Source organism: Eublepharis macularius, chromosome 9 (assembly GCF_028583425.1).
Source record: "Eublepharis macularius isolate TG4126 chromosome 9, MPM_Emac_v1.0, whole genome shotgun sequence".
Lineage (NCBI taxonomy): Eukaryota > Metazoa > Chordata > Lepidosauria > Squamata > Eublepharidae > Eublepharis > Eublepharis macularius.
The window spans coordinates 29,604,104-29,623,150 of NC_072798.1; the positions used below are offsets into that span (position 1 = coordinate 29,604,104).

Consider the following 19,047-nt stretch of genomic DNA (forward strand, 5'->3'; position numbering starts at 1 on the left):
ATATGCTGTTAAATTGCTACAACTGAAATTAATGTTACTTTACAGCCACTGATACTGAATGTCAGACTGTGCAAATATGAAAGGGGGCAAACAAACAATGTTATCAGACGCTGTAAGACAAACAGTCTGTTGCTTGTATAGAAGTGCAAATATTTAAAAAAAGAGAAGAAACCACTTAGACAAGGCTGACGAATGACTCCAACAGCCAGGGTCCATAAGTTAATTTAGTGCAATTGGATCCATCAAAGGCCTGTACACCTGCTGGCTTTTGAGGGGCTCAGGACGTTATGAGAGTATACTTTTTGCGTGCGTGTGTGTTTGTGTGTATGCATGCAGGACATTTTATAGCAAGTGAATGATTAGAACAGCAATCTACCAGTCTCAAACATTTGAGCACTGAGTTAGTTTCTATTGGAATGTTTACTTGCATTGTTCATTGGGAGAATGCCCATTTAGTGGAGATTTCATCAAGCTTATCAAACTCTAGTGTTTTGTCCAATGTTTGACAAATTTATTTACAGCAAAGTATCCTGCAGATGGCACATTCATTCTTCAATCGTATGGATGGGATTTTCTTACATTCTGTAGTTTCTGTTTCCTGTGCTTCCTCTACTTGTGTTCTTCAAATGCACTTCCTGAAATGGAAAGGAGGAAATATTTCAGTATTTATATAAAGCTTTAACTTCTGTTTACAGCCTTTACAGTCTTTGGTCTTTTGGTTAGCTGCTACTACTCCCATTTTAGTTACTCAACAGAAAGGGTAACTTTCTCAAGATTAGCTATCTGTGGAGTGTTGAAATTTGCCCTCTGCACCTTATTGCCTCTCACGTAGGTGCCTACCAGGGTAGAGTCACAGAGCTGGTTTTTAGAGACAGGGCTACTGTTTGGATGTAGCCTCAAGTCCTGTTGATGCTCTGTCATAGGCTTGGTTCCAACAGAGCATTTTTGTGGATGCTGGACCGATTTCTGTTCACAGAACATGTTTTTTTTCCCACCTTCTCATTCCTGCTACTGCCCCAAATGTCCCCCTCAGATGTCTTGCTCCCCAGAGGCACTATTTCGGGAGGCATTTTGATCTACATTGGGAGAGGGCACTGTGGAATTAAATAGTTTTGTCCACAGCAAAACTCCATTGGATCCAAGGCAGAGTCAATAGTTTTCAAACTGGTTTAGAGAACCCAGAGGTTTTTGAATGAGAAGAAGAATGATGTCAACTTTCTGGAAAGGCAATATGCTGCTTATCTTATTGATACTGGTTGATGTCAATTGATACTGAGAGCCAGTAAGAGCAGTGGGATTCTAATCTGAAGAACCGGGTTTGATTTTGATTCCCCACTCCTCCACTTGTACCAGCTGTGTGACCTTGGGTCAGTCACAGCTCTTTGGAGCTCTCTCAGCCCCACCCACCTCACAGAGTGATTGTTGTTGTGGGCATAATAAAAGCATACTTTTGTAAACCTCTTTGAAAGGACATTAAGTTACCCTGAAGGGCAGTATATAAATTAAATGTTATCATCATCATCATCACCATCATCATCATCATCATATTTGTTTAAAGTATTTATATCCAGTTCTTGATAAAATATTCCCAAAGAAGCTTACAATAAAGCACTAAAACAAATAAGAATTATATAAAAATGGTTGCCCAAAAGGTGCAACAATACCATTATTAAAAGCAAATATAAAGAAAAAGATGGAAGTATACAACCAGCAACATCATCTGTCAAATACTAACAGTAAAAATCGGTGGGAATAAAACCAGCAAGATATGGAAAGTCAATTAACAAATTAACCAAAGACCAAGGAAAATAAAACAGTGTCCCTATGCAGCTGAAAGACAACAGTTTTGGTGCCAGGCAAATCACTGTGGGGAGGAAGTTCCAGAGATTTGATGTAATACCAGGAGAGGCCCTTTCGTTGGTGCTCCTGAAAGTGAGAGCAGAGTAAGGCATCTAAAGACAATCATAGTTGACGAGCAGGTTCATAGGAGAAGGCAATCCTTCAAGTACCCTTGTCCATACCATGCTGGGCAGATAAAATCCCCTCATACAATATGTAGCTGCATTGGTGTGCTATATGATTCGCACTCCAATCACACCAGACAATGGTGAGGCCCAAAAGCCTAGTTAACCCTCTGCCTGAATGGACTGCATACCCCAGAACATGCCTCAGAATCCACAGCAATCTTCAGGGGTTCTAGCAGACAAGTCCATGTGGAATGTGTTCCTTGAAGTGACAAAGTTGCAAAGTCATTGTTTGAGGGGACCCAAGCTGAGAGGTGTTATTATCATTCTGTCAGACAGGCTAGCAAGCCAGCCGGCTTGCCATTCATGGAGGTGTATCTGACTATTGGGGGTGGGTAGGCTAGCTGCTTTGCTGCTTCACTGTTTCCTTTGCTGGGCTTTCGCTACTGTCTCTGCTGAACTATCAGTGCAGGTGGGAGTGAGTGTCTGGGAACTGACCAACCTTGAGGACCCAGCTCTGCATCTCTCCCTGGGTTTTCCCGCTTAGGATCTACGCGCCAACTTCAACTGACTTTCATTTAAACTAGAAGGGAGGAGACTGGAGGTATAACTTTTCTGAGAGGGCTTCGCTTTGGCATTCCGGGCAATTGCTCTATACCGCATTCTACTAGTGGAAGTCTCTTAATAAAGACCTTTGACTCATACAGCTGTGTCTGTTGAAGTGGAGAGTCTGAGTGAGTCCCCTAGCCAGGCCTGACACATTCTTCATAAGCATTTGTGCATATAGAAGGCCAGTCACCATGGCATTCAAGCCCAATGTGGCTAACTTTGCTATAAATCTGCAGTTCTAATGTGAATGAACCATTGGTCGTCATGTCTGGCATAAACACTGGAGAGAAGAGGGGAAGCTTAATATAGGCAGCCAAGTAGACAGACAGATACATACAAATGGAAATGGGGGACCCGCAAAGATTGCAGGGGACATCTCATATTCTGCTGCTCCACCATGTCTTCTTTCTCTTCAGTGCCCCCACAGCCTCTCCCCCTTTCCTGCTTCCTTCTCTCCTTCCCACCCACTTTTGTCTTTCCTCCTCTTTTCACCTTTCCCTGTCCCACTTCAGGCAGCCTCTCCCCTATGGCCCAGTTGCATAGTGTGGGCTGAGCCAGGCCCAGCTGCATGGTGGGGAACCTTGAAGGACTTGCAGTGCATACTTCACTTTCCCCCTGTATTCTCTTCCCCACATTATTTCTTCTTTCCCCCATATGCTCACAGCCCCCATATGCTCACATTTCCCTATGTCCTTCTCTCCTTCAAACTCACCAAACAACTTACCTTTTATCTGTCCCCAACTCCCCATCTTCATCTATATTTACTAATTTATTTCATTTATATCCTGCCTTTCTCCACAGTGGGGACCCAAAGCAGCTTACAGCATGCTTCTTGCCTCCATATTTTCCCCACGAGAACCCTGAGAGGAGGGTTAGGCTGCACGTGTGTGATTGGATTAAAGTCACCCAGTGAGCTGCCTCAGCAGAGTGGAGATTCAGACTTGGGTCTCCCTTCTCCATTCCACTCATTTTCCAATGGAATGAAGGAAGGAGCACACATGTGTGTGCACTTAAAGTGAAAACTGGTTCCAAAAGGGGTGGTTTTCACTCTGTGTGCACTGGATTCCTCTGCCCCCTTCTCCCCTGCCTTTTCCTGACAGAAACCAAGCCTAGAATACTTACCTGTTACTTGGTCACCTAGCAATAGCCACTGGGGGCATCAGGTTAAAGTTACAGGATTTTTAAACCTTCAATGTATTTTTTTTTTGTAGATTTCAGGTTTTTCTGCAAACCTTGGGCATTTTTCAGGTGTGTCGGAAGATCTGTCTTGTCCATTCATGGCTCCAGTCTCCAGATTTAAGTATCCACAGATCTAGGCCACTTCATTATTAGTACATAACATGGGAGGCCACACAAATCTCCCTTAGTAAACAAGAGCCAATGTGCTGCATATAGTGTGCATGTGCCTGAGAAACAGCTAAGGAGAGGAGTGAGAAAAAAGAGCTTCATTGAGTCTACTGCTGATCTATCTGCCAGAGGATGGATTGTGTACAAGGTTTATAAAGGGTGGCCTGTATCCCACCACTCCACTTAGCAATGTGTGAAGCCTTCCTCAAGCCTAAAGCATGTTTCTCCAACTTTAGCAGTTCTTCCTCCAACAGAAGAACCACTTTCAGTTGAACAAAAGCTGAAGGATTCACATTTGGATAAGCAGAGCGGTAGAGTACAGGCCAGTAGATCTTACATATCTATTTTTTAAAGTAACCTTTGTGCCCTCTTTTATCCTGGACTATGTCTTCTGTTGTAAGATAAATTTATGAAATGACCTGCTTTGACATAATTAAGGATAAGTCTTAGCAATAAAAGTTGAATTATATTTAGAAAGAAACTTTTTTTTTCATTTTATCGAACATAAAGCGAACATGTTAACTTTGAAGAATGTTCCTCGTCTTTGCACCAGTGCTTTGATCACCACAGCTAGAAAGGCAAGGAACTGGCTGCCATGGCAGCACACATTGCAAATGGGGCTTTGGTCTGAGTAACACATTTCTGACAAACACAAACAGCTGAGACCATTTAAAATCTGTAGAGGCATCTGGTTTGTGTTTGGATCACTTCCCAAGTCCTTAATGAGATTTTTCCGTGCAGCCAATGATATTTCTAGAACAAAACCATCCGGAGAATTTGGTTTCATTCCCATTGGTTGACTGTCTTAATATGCTCACTCCTAACATTTCTTGACAGGCTGTTGGCTGTTTCAGCAGTAGCCAGACTGGCTTATGGACTATGTGTGGGTCTTGGTTAGCTTAGGAAAAGTTGTTCAAAAGAAGCCAGTATATTTATGTTATTTATTTGAAAGGTTGGTCCAGCCACCTACCTACGGTTCAGAGAAGAATGCAGTGTAAAAACCCGCAACAATTATCCAGTTGTAAGATTTACAGGAGGAAGTGGGGAAACAAAGGCAGTTCAAGATAAATGGATGGTATTGGTAGATGAATTGGATTTAGGGCACACGCACACTCCAGGGCAATTGTTATACAGTTACTCTGAGCCCATTGTAATCAACAGGTATAGACTAGAGTAAATCTGCATAGGACTACACTGTTAATCACTTTGAATCTACAGATATTGTACCACTTGTTTACTTTCTTGAATGAAACCTGTAGCTTCCAGAGTGTCTTCAAGGGCAGCACCATATCAGCTCATTGCAGCAATCTAATTTAGATGTTACCAGGGCATGCATCATAATGGTAAGATCTTTCTGGCTCAGCTGAAGGTGGTGTAAGGCACCTTTGGCCACCACTGCCACACGTTTGTCCTACAGGAGGTCTGGGTCCTGTAGCACCCCCAACCTATGAACCTACTCCTTAAGGTGGAGTGCAATCTCATCCAAAACAGGTGGTACATTGAGGCATAGTGTTAGATTGTAGGACTAGGAACTGCAATGACCAAGTTTGAATCACCTGGAAGCCCACCAGGTGACCATGGACCCATCATAATCTCTCAGCCTAACCTATGCTCACACGTTTGTTGTGAAGATTAAGTGGAGAAAGGGGGAACAATGTGAAAAACCACTTTGGGTTCCTGATCAGGAAGAAAAGTGGAATATATGTACATAAATAAACATAAACATAAGATAACCCATTTCCTAGGTCATTCCCTCACCCCAAAAGTAGCACCTCCATATTGTTGGGACAAAGTTACAGTTTGTTAGCCCTCATCCATTCCAGCAGCTTTATGTAGATGTTGAAATGCACAGGGAACAAAATAGAACCTTGTGGAACCCTGCAAGCCAGGGGTAGAGCAGCACACATTGAAACTTACATTCAAGGTAGCATTGAAACCACAGCAAAACAGGGCCTCTCAATCCCAATCCCAAGAGGTGGTCCAGAAAAATATCATGATCAACATTAAGAGGTCCAGGAGAATTAACAGAATCACACTTTCCCTGTCCAGGACATCCACCAGAGCGACCAAGGCCATTTCAGTTCATAAACAGGCTTAAAACAAGATTGGAACGATCCAAACAAATTGCTTCCTTCAGGGAACTCTGCCACCACTCGTTCAATCAGCTTGCTCAAGAACGGTTTCTTTTTTAAATTTTATTTTATTAAAACTAAAAGGGAATACAGAAAAGAAGGGGAGAAAAAGGAGACAAGCAGGACAAATATATAACTGTGTGCTACAAGGATTATTAAAATATAGAGTACAAAAATCATAACCTTTATAAAGGCCGAATCCACACTACCGTCGTTCTTGCAGCAGTTTTTTGCTTCCGCAGCGCCATTCCTTCATCTGTTCACATGCATCGTCTCCGAAGCCGTCATTAATTCAGCATGGCGTCGCCACAGCCCATTGCACTTTCGCCACGGGTTATCTTTTGACGAATAACTGCCCTCCGTTGAATTCCGAGCCTCTCTTGACCCGCCTCCCAATTAAGGAGTAATTCTCCGCCTTTGTCCCCACCCCTTTTTTAAAAAAATAAAAGAGTACCATGTCGATATGGTGACATCTCATCATATTAATCTCATTTTTAAAAAGCGGGCAGACCTCAAATATCAGAGGAACAATTCCATATGTTAATTCAATTTATATATTGGGGGGGGCATCCACATGATACTGAAATCATGGCTCATGTTACGCCCTGACACGGACTGTGCCGACGAGTTAGGCACAGATGTCAATTTTCCAAAGACAAAATGAAGCTCTGCTGTGGGATGCTGCTGTAGGTGATCGTGACCGCTCACCCATTCCCGGATGATTTCAACCAGCATGCAGGCTGTGATGTTCCGAGTGCTCATCGTAAGTGTCTCGGGTGATTTTTTAAAATATATTATATTAATGGTGTCATTGTACCATTGAACCAGGATGCTTACTCGTCGATATAGCGTCAATTTGTCCTTTTAAAAAAAAAAACCGCTGGGCCATTCGGGTTTTTCCCGCCCCTTTACTCGTCTTTTTGAAAGGGGATGTGATCAACGGATTGCGCAGGAGAAGCGCTATTCAAAGGGTGATGTGGACAAACAAGTGAAGAATGCGCAATAACAGATGGAGCAATCATTGCACAAGAAAAGCGGAAGCTAAGGTAGTGTGGAATCGGCCAAATATTAAAATAGTGATTAGAGTAATAATTAAGCCTATTTAGTGTGTATATCTTTCAAATTTCTAAAACTTTTTTTACATGTCCACCACATATGAAAGAAAGAACCGTCTACTTCCCTACCCTTCAAACATGACCCTACATATTTCTAATCCATTTTTTCAAGCTATTTTGGTGTAATGTACCATCTAAAAAACGTCTTGTACCAATTTTCTCTATTTGGCTTGCTGTAAATTTTATGCCCTTAATCCATAAATTTTCCCACTGTGGGAATATTATTTCTTCTCCAAAATTTTGCATCCATTTCATCATGCAAGTTTTAACTTGTTCTGTTTCTGTATCATATTGAAGTAATAGTTTATAAATTTGGCCCAGAATATGATTTTTTCCTGCATGATTATCTTCTCAGAATCAGTAAGATCCCTCAATTGACCTCTGTAATCCTTGAGAGCTTCCTTTAATCTGGAGATTGCCTGGAGGTATATCAGACATCGTATTTTCTTTCCTTCATCATGAATTTCTTGCCATGATTTTATCTTTCCTTGAGTTTATTGTATTTCGATAAGTTATAAAGTCATTAACTTTTCTCTGATTCTTATCACAAAAGGCATTAATTGGTGACAGTATTGGAATATTGGAGGGCTTATCCTCATTCTTACTGAATCCCAAATTTGAATCAAGCTGTCTCTTATCACGTGAGTTTTATGTTGTGTCCTTACTCTTCTCTTCACCCAAAAGGTATGTAGCCCTTCAGGCAAATCAGCCACATCTAGTCGCATTAATCTGTCCTTTGGGTTTTTAATCCAATCTATAATCCAAACCAGGCCAGCTGCTTTAGAATATAACTTGATGTTTGGCACTGTTAATCCTCCTCTTTTTTCATCTTGTAGTACCTTAAATCTTACACTTGTTTTTTTTTGCTATTCCAGATAAATTGATTTATCTGTATTTACCAGCTTTGGAGTGTCTTATTTTTTATACTGATTGGTAACATTTGAAATAAAAAATTAATTTTTGGTAAAATATTCATTTTGATTGCAGAAATTCTTGCTGTCCAAGACAATTTTAATTTTGATCACCTTTCAAGATCTTTTTGAATCCTCCTCCACAGTACTTCATAATTGTTTTTAAATAATGTTTCCTTTTGTCCTGTTATATTTATGCCCAAATATTTCACTGGATTTACTGCCATCTCACATCCTGACAATTCCTTATTTTCTTCTTCTTCTTGCCTTGTTAAAAATTTTAAAAGTTTAAATTCTTCATCATCCACTTTCAGGCCTATAATTTTAGAGTCTTGTCTTAACTTTGAGGCAAAAATTTCCATTGCTAAGATGAATAATTGTGGTGACAGTGGACAGCCTTGTCTAGTGCCCTTTTCAATTTGTAATTCTTGTGTTAATATCCCATTGATTAAAATCTTAGCTTTTTGCTTTGTATGCATTCCTTGTATCCAGTTCTCAAATTCTGGGCCACAATTTAAATTCTGTACTACTTTTTGTAAGGAAGTCCAAGAGCGGTTGCCAAATGCTTTTTCAGCTTTCAGAAAGATAAATGCTGTCTTATGTCCTCCCCCCCTGCTAATTCCATTGCATCAATTACAAATCGAACATTTTCTTTCCCATCTGATCTGGATGTTATGCATTTTCTAAGCCTTTCTGTCAATATACAAGTAAACAATTTGTATTCCACATTTAATAACGAGATAGGTCTATATGATTGAGTCAGTATTGGGTCATTTCCTTCTTTATGGATTAACATTATATGGGCCTCTTGCCATGTTGGAAGTAAAATATTATCTTCACTTATTTTATTCAACACTTTTTGAAGTGATAGTGTCAGTTCTTCTTCCAAAATCAAAAAGAGTCCAGTAGCACCTTTAAGACTAACCAATTTTATTGTACCATAAGCTTTCGAGAATCAAGTTCTCTTCGTCAGATGCATAGTACAGAAAATCTTTCTTCTTCCAAGCAGTTACAATACATAGCTGTTAACCCGTCTGGGGCTAGAGGTTTATCTTTTTTCATTTTTCTTATTTCTTGTGAGATCTCTTGTATGGGGTGATATTATGATTCATCACCTCCTTATCTTCTGGTTTAAATTCTGGACTTAGCGTATCTTTAATATAATCTTCCATTCCTTGTTGTTTAGGGATTTCTTTCTTGTATAATTTGGAAAAGAAGGAAATAAATTGTTGATTTATTTCTTTTTCTATATGTGTAATTCCATCTGGTTTTTAAACTCCTGTTATCCTTCTTCTTTTGGATTCTTTCCTGAAACAATGAGCCAGAAAGTGACTTGGTTTATCTGCATGCTCAAAATGTTTCTGCTTCATGAAACTTCTTCAGCTTGTAATAGGTTCAGTTGATTTCTTAATTGCTTAATTTCAGCTAATATTCTCTTCTTAAGAGATTTTTTTTGTGCTGTTCTTCCAAGAGTTGAATTTTGGCTGTAATTTTGTTCATCTGTTTTGCTTTCTTCTTCCTTTTTTTTTTTTGAAGTCAAAGCTATCATGTTCTTTCTCATAAAAGCTTTACTTGCTTCCCAAATTGTGGTGATGGAGGCACCATTGGTGCAGTTCATTTTGAAGAACTCTTCTAAGTCTTTAGAATATCATCATGCAACAAAACATTATCATTCAGTCTCCATCTCCTTAAATCCACCTTCTTGCCACTCTATCAGTAAAGGATTATGATCTGTGTAAATTTTTGGTTGTATCTCTACCTTCTTTAAATTCATTAATGCAGTTTTTGATATCTAGCACATATCTATCCTGGAATATGTTTGACGCCTTTCTGAGAAGAAAATATAATATTTAGATTTTGGATGTATAGCTCTCCAGGTATCCACTAGATGGAACATTTCCACATAGTAGAAAACATTCTTGGGTAATTTTCCTCCTCTTTTTTTAATCAATCCTTCTTTAAGTCCAGTACTCCATTCATATCTCTGCAAATAATAATCTCTCCTTCTTGAAAGTCCAACAGTTTTCCAAAAAAAAATTCTCATAAATTTTTCCTTTGGCATTATTTGGTGCATATAATATAGCTAGAGTACTGATTCTCCTTTCTGGAGACTTGATTTTCAGTAATATATATCTTCAGAGTCTTTCAGTTTGACCCCAAATGGGTCAAAATTGGCCCCCTGCAGAGCGAGGGAGCGCTCCCAGGGGTGGCACATGGCCTGTGCGATGACATCACTTCCTGGAAGTGACATCATTGCATAGCCCTGGGAGCATGAATGCACTTTGCATGCATTTGAGGGCACCGTTAAGGTAAATGCCAGGTCTCCAACTTCCCACCCAGAGGGTAAGGGGACCTGGCAACCCTAATTGGAAGCATTGTGAGTAAAGTGCACTATCAGTGGAGGGTTCCTGGTATGCATGAAAAAGGCTACAATGTAACCTGATTCCATGTATATATACTCAGAAGTCCTACTGCACTAAGTAGGAGTCCAGTGCCACCTATAAGACTAACGAAAAGACTACCTATAAGACTCACAAAAGCTCATACCCTACCACAGATTTTGTTAGTCTTATAGGTGCTCCTGGTCTCTTGTTCTTTCCTACTGCTACAGACAGAGTAATATGGTTACCTATCTTGATCTATCTGCACTAAGTAGGGATTGCTAGTCACAGCCTGCATTTGCTGTCTCCTCTCCATGCCCCTAGATCCTAGATCCCTGGATTTCTATCCTAAAATCTTGTTTGGACTTCTCCATTACTACTAATATCTTCTCCTATTTTCCTTCACACAACAGAGTTGCAACTAGCTACTTTTAAACTAAAAAAGTAAAACCAGTTACATTTATTTTCCCATGGCTATGTTACTTTTATGGAAGTCCTGATGACTGATGACTGAATTTGCCCTGTTAGCTTTCTCATAGATTCCAATGTAATGAGAAATAAAAAAGGATCCAAAACTTGTCAAAAAGTCAATTTTTTCCTACTTGTGATGGGATGACAAAACTTTGACAGTTGATTAAGAACAACATAAAAATTTGATTTCTTATGCTAATTGATTCATCACATTGCGAACAGTTTAATAAGAACTTCTCAGTGACCTCAACTTAATGCTGTTAGAAGGAGTTGCTGAAATTATCCAAGGCACCTGTTCTTGTTGGCAAGCATTGGGTGCTATATTTTTTTATTGACTTGAAGTCATCCAGTGATGATGACCTACTTCTAGTAACCAAGTTTCATTCGGGGGTGCTATATTAAAGAGAGACAGAATCATTTAACCTAGGGCTGCCAAAGTTTACTCACAAGGCCATTTAAGTCAATGGCTAGAAGGGTGTAACTCTTCTTGGCATAGCATTGTCAGACAAATAAAGGGATGGACAATGATCTTTTCCTTGGGGACAAAATGATTGCCCTTATCTAAGTAAGGCTGGGCTTGATTTAAGTGATTCTTAGAGATTGTATCTATTTATTTAATTCATTTACAGCCCACCTTTTTCACTGAGATTTAATTCAGGCATCTTGAGACATCTAATAAATAATGAAGTAGGACTAGGATTACAGAACTGGAAAATAAGGCAAACAAATACCTAGGAACCTCAGACTCCAATATCTTACCTAGCCAATGTGTCTCTTAGTTAGTAATGATACATTTAAAAAGGTAAAGGTAGTCCCCTGTGCAAGCACCAAGTCATTACTGACCCATGGGGGATGTCGCATCATGACATTTTCTTGGCAGACTTTTTTACACTGACCTTGGAAGGGTGGAAGGCTGAGTCAACCTTGAGCCAGCTACTCAGTTGAAATTCTAAGAGGAGTGGCTTACCCAAGGCCTCCTACTGAACTCATGGCAGTAGTGGGATTAGAACCCACAGAGTGCTAATTCACAGCCCAACCACTTAACCACTATGCTACACCATTTCTTTTAGTTCCGTTTCTTTCTATTAACAGAGAGCTAGGAGGAATCTATCAACCAATCTAGTCTTTTTGCAACTGTGTTCCAGGGAAGACTTTGATTTCATCAGAGGACTTTCACATTTCATTTATCTGCAAACTGTAGTATGAGGCCAAGTTGTAGATTTTTTTAACCATGTATGCCTGTCTCTCTCTTTCTTTCTTGGTAACCAGCTGCAAAAGCAATTTTCGTAGGTGTAGCTTGCAACAGGGGTCAGAGAAGTTATACCTGCTCAGGTTCCTTCTTCTGTGCAACAATTAGAAGGTACAAGAAACCTTATCCTCCTTTGTTATTTGCTAATTTTCTCTCTACTCTTCTCATTCTCTTAAAAAATGACAAAGAAGCCAACTAAGAAGACAATGTAGATGGTGCAACCGAGCGCATGGCACATTTGTGTAACTGGACCATGAGATGAAGAACAATGCCATGAAGATGTAGCAGATATTAAATGAGTTCCCTGATGGTAAGAAGTTGGAATGATCTAGACCAGATTTTTCCACAAAGCATCCTAAACCAAAATATACACAACCTGATGGTTATGACTCACTTATCAAATTACCACAAACAGGCTGGTTTGTAAAATATGGTAAACTGCAGAAATGTTACATATAGGACTATATTACATATGACCATGCTTAAAAATATGCTGTTGGACCATTGGATTATCTAGCTTAGTAGTGTCTACTTTGACTGGTAACAGTAGCCTAGGCAGAGGATTCTCTTAACTGTGCTCCCCAAGATCTATCATGACTATAGTTCTTCCTGCCTTTATTTTGTCTCATTACCAACTCTGTGATGTATGTCAGGCTGAGAGAGAATGACTTCATGGCAGAGCTGGGATTTGAACCTGAATCTCCAAAGTTGTCATCTAACATTCAAACTATTACACCATACTAGATCACACTAGCATTTAAAAAGGAAAGGAAATTGGAGTCTTTAAGTGGAGATGTCAAGGAATGAACCCTAAGACCGTACACATGCAAAACTTGAGCTTGGTTACTGAACTTTGGCCCCTGTCAATTCATCAAATTTATCAGGGTGTTTTTTCTTATTCTAAAGGACATGTAGAATCCCTCAAAAATTCAGAAACAAAGGGGCTTTCTTGATTGAAGTCTGGTATGGAGCTGGGTGTCAGAAATTTTGCAGTGCAAAACAATACTAACTAGGGGTGTGCATTATAAAATCCCTGAGCCAAAAATATACATCAAAACCATTGTTTCAAATTGTTACAGTGATTTCCTGGAAGAGTAACACAAATCCAGGATTCTTAGGTATTACAGAACCCCCCACTTCCAGAAAATTCCGTGTTGCTTTTTGTGTTCAGTTGCTTACCATTAGCAATGCAGCAGGCATCTTTTTTTTTTTAATTCTTCTGATTTCCTGGGAAACAGCATTTCTCCCTCCCAATAGGATCTTTGCAAGTAAGGAGCCCAAGGCACTCCCAGCTAATCATATTTGGAGACAAACCACAGAGAGCCTCAGTTCTCTTTCCTTCTCCTCTCTGCAGGGGTGAAACGCATTTTTCTTTGGAAGTACAATGGCTGGTAGGCACCTTGTTCAGGTGACCACAGAAACAGAGCCTTTGGTCCAATTTGCTTGAAAATTAGGGTGGTAGTGGGGGTCTTTAGTGGATAGGCAGCACTAGCTCCACTGCAATTCTGGTGTCATTTGATTGAAAAGCAACCATTCCACGCCCCCCCCCATGTCCCCTATAGGGATTAATAGAAAGGAGTGGGGGAGGTTTTCTGTAAAGGAAGCCTTCCGCACTTTGTGAAAGGAAAGAAACAATAGACTGTAACAAGGAAGGATGGCAAATGCAGAGTTTTAAGTGGAAAGATAATTTTTTAAAAATTGCTGGTTAGTCATTGTAAGAATAGCAAAATGAAAGGAATGCACACAAGTTTTTTTTTAATGCTGATGGATAGCTAGTACTCTTCTCCTAGGCTGCTGTTTGACCACCATTTTAGGAATCAGCAGAGAAATGCACCTGTGCAGAAAAGCATCTAGTTTGGGGGTCTGAATAGTCCTACCCTTTCGTTCAATCTGCTTGCAATTTAGGTGGTCGTTAGAGAGAGGACTGCATTCTGTGCAAATTTGGTGCCAAATTTGGATATAAACAGCTGCCCCAGAACTTCATATAAATTTCCCATTGAAACGAATGGTCCCAAATTCCAAGAACTGAAAAACCACATGGATTTGAATCCTTATTCCTGAACCTATAATGTCCTGTCTGGAAATAAGCTATCATGGTACACGCCCCTCTCCCCCAAAGCCTGGATCCAAAATGATAATAAAAATGTTCTCAATGCACACTCCTGATAACACTATTAAACAGTAAGCAAATGTTTATGGCTTTGATTAAATTTCTCGTATGTGAATGCATGAAGAATATATGGTATGTGAAACTCTGGGTGCTGTTTTTTAACAATGAGGGATTTAAATCTAGAGGTGCCTCTGATTAGAAGATTATACTATTTCATATCAAGGCCTACCTTTTGTGCTTTAGGCATATCAGTATGGCGCTGAGCACGTACAGACCGTGCTGATTTGGGTGGTTTGGCAGGTGCACAGTACATCTCCAGCCGCTTCAGGTCACAGCTCTGGAAACAGCATTCATCTACTATCCCTTTGCTGGGGTTTACACGTCTATTGCTTCCATATCCTGCTGGTTTACCTAAACAGAACAACAACAAAAAAGTAGTTCATTAGAAAACTCTCAAGGATCTTCTTCATATTAGGATATTGTTAGTTGGGTGATCTCACAGAATGGGAAACTGAGCAAGTGGTCCAATATCTTTAGCTGGACAACATAGTCAATAAAATATGTTTGAAATGCCTACGATACAACCCATTGCTGAGATCTGATGTGCACATGCATATAAATGGGTTCTGTATATATTGCATGTTTAAAGATGATGGACCTCCCATTGCATCAGTAGGAAATCAAAGTTGTTAGACCAGAATTTTTCAAACATTAGCAATGTGTGGACACTCCCCAGGTTGGCAGCATTTTTTCCAGATCCCCAAGCCCTCTCCTTACTTGCTGGCTTCTGCCGCACTTTTGACAACCCCTTTTTAAACAGCCACACAAAAAGTCACATGTGTCTCATGGGTTCTGCGATCCTTTCTCATGATCAAAATTGTACAAGAAGAACCATAGCAGCTGTGCTGTAAAAGCAAATTTAAGTAAAACGTTTGTACTGTCAGGTACATTGGCTGCTAAGTTAGGTCTCAGGAGGTATCTGTGTCTATAGAACCATGACTCAAAGTGCCTCTTGTCTAAGTTCTAATCATTTCCACTCCTTGATTGGAAGGGGCTTTGCACCAGAAGGAAACTTTTTAAATTGGTTATTCATTTCTAGATAGAGGCTCAGTGAACCAGGATAGGAAGAGGGCTGAAAAAGTCTTCATTGGTGCTTGTAGAAATAGGAAATGACAGGGTTGCCAGGTCCCCTTACCCTCTCAGTGGGAGGAGGAGGCACCCGACACTTACTGTGGAGATCTTGTCCCTCAGGAGCATAGTGCACGTGCACTCCCAGAGGGGCCATGATGATGTCACTCCTGGAAGGGACGTTATCTTGCCCGGTGGCAGGTGTGCTGCTGCACTTCACAGGGGCCAGTTTGTTCCCCTGCAAACACGGGAGCATGCCTGCCACTGTGTGTGATGATATCACTTCCAGAAGTGAAGTCATTGCACCAGTTTTTCCCCCTCCTGGGCCCATTCCCCAGGCCTGCTGGCCAGATGAGTGGCAGCAGGGGGCAGAGGCTGGGAGTAGGGAATAGGACTGGCACCCCTATGAAAAATTATTATTGTTGTTGTTGTTGTTGTTGTTAAAGTTGGATTCCAATGATTAGTCAGGTAAAGCTTTAGGTGACTGATATTGTGATTAAGCAAACTAATGTTTCTATGATTCTTTGAAAGTGGTAAAAGCCTGTATCAAACACCTACAGTACAAAATAGGCATAGATCAGACATCTCAGTTCCTTAGATCTACTAGAGATAAAATGATGAATGAGAAATAATGTCAAGACAAAATACAATAATAATAAACAGTATGGCATTTCTCTATCTTTCTTTTAACAGCAGTTGCATTCTTTGATTCCGTTTTTGGTTGTACATAATTTTTCATAGACATGTGAAGCCAAAAGTTATATTCTGGTTTCATGTTTTTGGACAGATGAAGGATTGAATGCTAGGATTTTCTATTGTTTTTGAGTAAGGAAGCATATATTTTTAAACTTGGATCTTTTCTTTGGTTTCTTAAGAATATGAGTCACTAACAGTTTGGGATGAAAACTTCCAGTCTTTGCTTCTCATCAAAATTTGGGATGTATGTGTAGGTTTTTTTCTTAATTGAGCAGAAAGACATCATCCCACAAAGGGTTGTCAGTTTCCTGGAGTTAGGGGATCTCCCACCCCCAACTCCTGTTTTCCAGCGCCACTCCGCAGGGCAGTAGGAGGAAATGCCTGGAAAAAATAGGCATGATTATTTTTGACCTGACCCAGAAGTGATGTCACCATGCCAGGTGATGCTCTAGCATACACCAAAAGCTCTATGGTTAAACCATGGAAATGTTGGTGAATGCTAGAGCATCTCTCCCACTATGATGACATCACTTCTGGTTTGTGCTGGAAAGGACATCATTGTGCAGAGGATGGTGATTGTCCTGCATGCAAAACAGAAGTCCCTGCCTCTCCCATCTCCTGACAGTGGTCAAGCCATGCCCCATCTCAATTTCTCAAATAATGTTTTAAGAAATTATTCAGACCTATTTATCAATAGTATTACTTTGGTTGAGTAATGGAAGATTTCAAAAGGAGATAGGTCTTGTCAAAGAAAGTACATTTTTCCACAAATGCCGAAATCTGTATACAATTTAGCTGGGTGGAAATCACTGTATCGACATTTTCAGTGAGTTATCTACCACGACTCCAAGATCTCTCCTCTTGGTCAGTCTCCGCCAGTTTGGACCCCATCATCGTGTATTTATATTTGGGATTTTTGGCCCCAGAGTGCATTACTTTGCACTTGGCCATGTTGAACCTCATTTGCCACATTGACGCCCACTTGCCCAGCCTCAACAGATCCCTTTGGAGTGCCTCACAATCCTCCCTGGTTCTCACCACCCTGAACAATTTAGTGTCATCTGCAAACTTAGCCACTTCACAGTTTACTCCCAATTCCAAATCATTAATGAGCACGTTAAAAAGCACTGGACCCAATACTGAGCCCTGTGGTACCCCACTACTTACCACCCTCCACTGTGAATATTGCCCATTTATACTCACTCTCTGTTTCCTATTCATTAGCCACTTTTTTAATCCACAAGAGGACTTGTCCTTTTACCCCATGACTATTGAGCTTACTTAGAAGCCTTTGATGAGGAACTTTATCAAAAGCTTTCTGGAAGTCCAGGTAGATGACATCTATTGGTTCCCCCTTGTCCACGTGTTTGTTCACTCCCTCAAAGAACTCTAACAGGTTCGTGAGACAAGATCTTCCCTTACAGAACCCATGCTGAGTCTTCCTCAATAGCTTTTGTTCATCAATGTGCCTACTAATTCTGTCTTTAATAACGGTTTCCACCAACTTACCCGGTATTGACATTAGACTGACTGGCCTGTAATTTCCTGGATCTCCTCTGGAACCCTTTTTAAAGATGGGGGTGACATTAGCTACCTTCCAGTCCTCAGGAATGGAGGCAGATGTTAATGAAAGGTTGCATATCTTTGTCAGGAGATCCACAAGTTCACATTTGAGTTCTTTCAGAACTCTTGGATGTATGCCATCTGGGCCTGGTGATTTGTTAGTTTTTAAATTGTCTATCAGTCCTATTCAAAATTCTAAAGGTCAAAAATACACAAAACTAAGTCAAATTGCACAAACTTTTAAAGAATTCTATTCCCAATTATACTTCTTGAACTCCCCAAATAAAAAAGAAATCTTGGAATTTTTGCAAACTCATAAAAAACTCAAAAAAATAGCTGATGCACACAGACAAATAATGGAGAATTGTATCACAACACAAGAAGTTAGAGACTCAATTAAAAATTGAAGACTAATAAAGTGGCAGGGCAAGAAGGAGATCCCTCAGAATTCTATAAAAATATGTTGATATATTAGCTCCACCCCTGACAGACACATGCAATGCTATCTTGGAAACAGGAATACTAGCAAGATCATGGTCTGCAGCAACAATAATAGTGATCCCAAAACAAGGGAAAGATCAATTGAAGCAAGGATCTTACACGCTGATATCTCTTTTGAACATCGATTATAAAATATTCACTTCAATTTTAGCAAAACGTCTTAACTCATTCATAGAAAACTATATAAAATGTGACCAAACAGGTTTTATTCCCAAAAGAGACTTAACAGATAATGTACATAAAACTCTGAATATCATATCACACTGTAAACATAATCAAACAGAAGCACTTATTCTCTCACTGGACACTGAAAAGGCTTTTGATTCTATAGAAATTCCATATTTACAGGCTTTATTACAATACATGAATTTTGGCAACAAATCCCTTCAACTCACACCCATGGGCCAAAATAAAAACAAACGGAGTAACGTCAGATATCATCATCCTACAAAGAGGTATGAGATAAGGCTGCCCCTTGTCCCCGATCTTATATGCAATCACCTTAGAACCAGTAGCAGAATCAATAAGACAGAATAATCAAATACATGGTGAAACAATAGGCACCAATACCTATAAATTAAGTTTATTCGCTGATGATATGTTATCATATATCACCCAGCCAGCAAAATCTCTTCAAAATTTACACAATTTACTAAGAGCATTCGGACAAATATCAGGATTAAAAATCAATCAATCCAAATCAGAAATTCTTTCACTAAATATTAAATCAAATAAAAGATCAAATTAACCAGGAATTTAAATTTCAGTGGTCCAGCTCTCAAATACCATATTTGGGGATTTTTATCCCAACCAATTTAGACCTCCTCATCAAAATCAACCATCTCCAAATATTTAAGGAAATAAAAGCAG

At 39.8% G+C, this 19,047-nt stretch overlaps 1 protein-coding gene across 3 annotated transcripts in view; it reads right to left on the reverse strand.

Annotated features, from left to right (window-relative positions):
* IGF1 (insulin like growth factor 1) overlaps window positions 1-19,047 on the reverse strand; it is a 95,975-nt gene that overhangs the window by 10,205 nt on the left and 66,723 nt on the right. For all 3 annotated transcript variants that reach the window (XM_054988382.1, XM_054988383.1, XM_054988384.1), the window contains exons 3-4: window positions 14,519-14,700; window positions 580-635 (exon numbers count right to left, since the gene is read on the reverse strand). In XM_054988382.1, coding sequence (XP_054844357.1) covers window positions 580-635; window positions 14,519-14,700 — 238 coding nt within the window. The remainder of the gene's footprint in view (window positions 1-579; window positions 636-14,518; window positions 14,701-19,047) is intronic.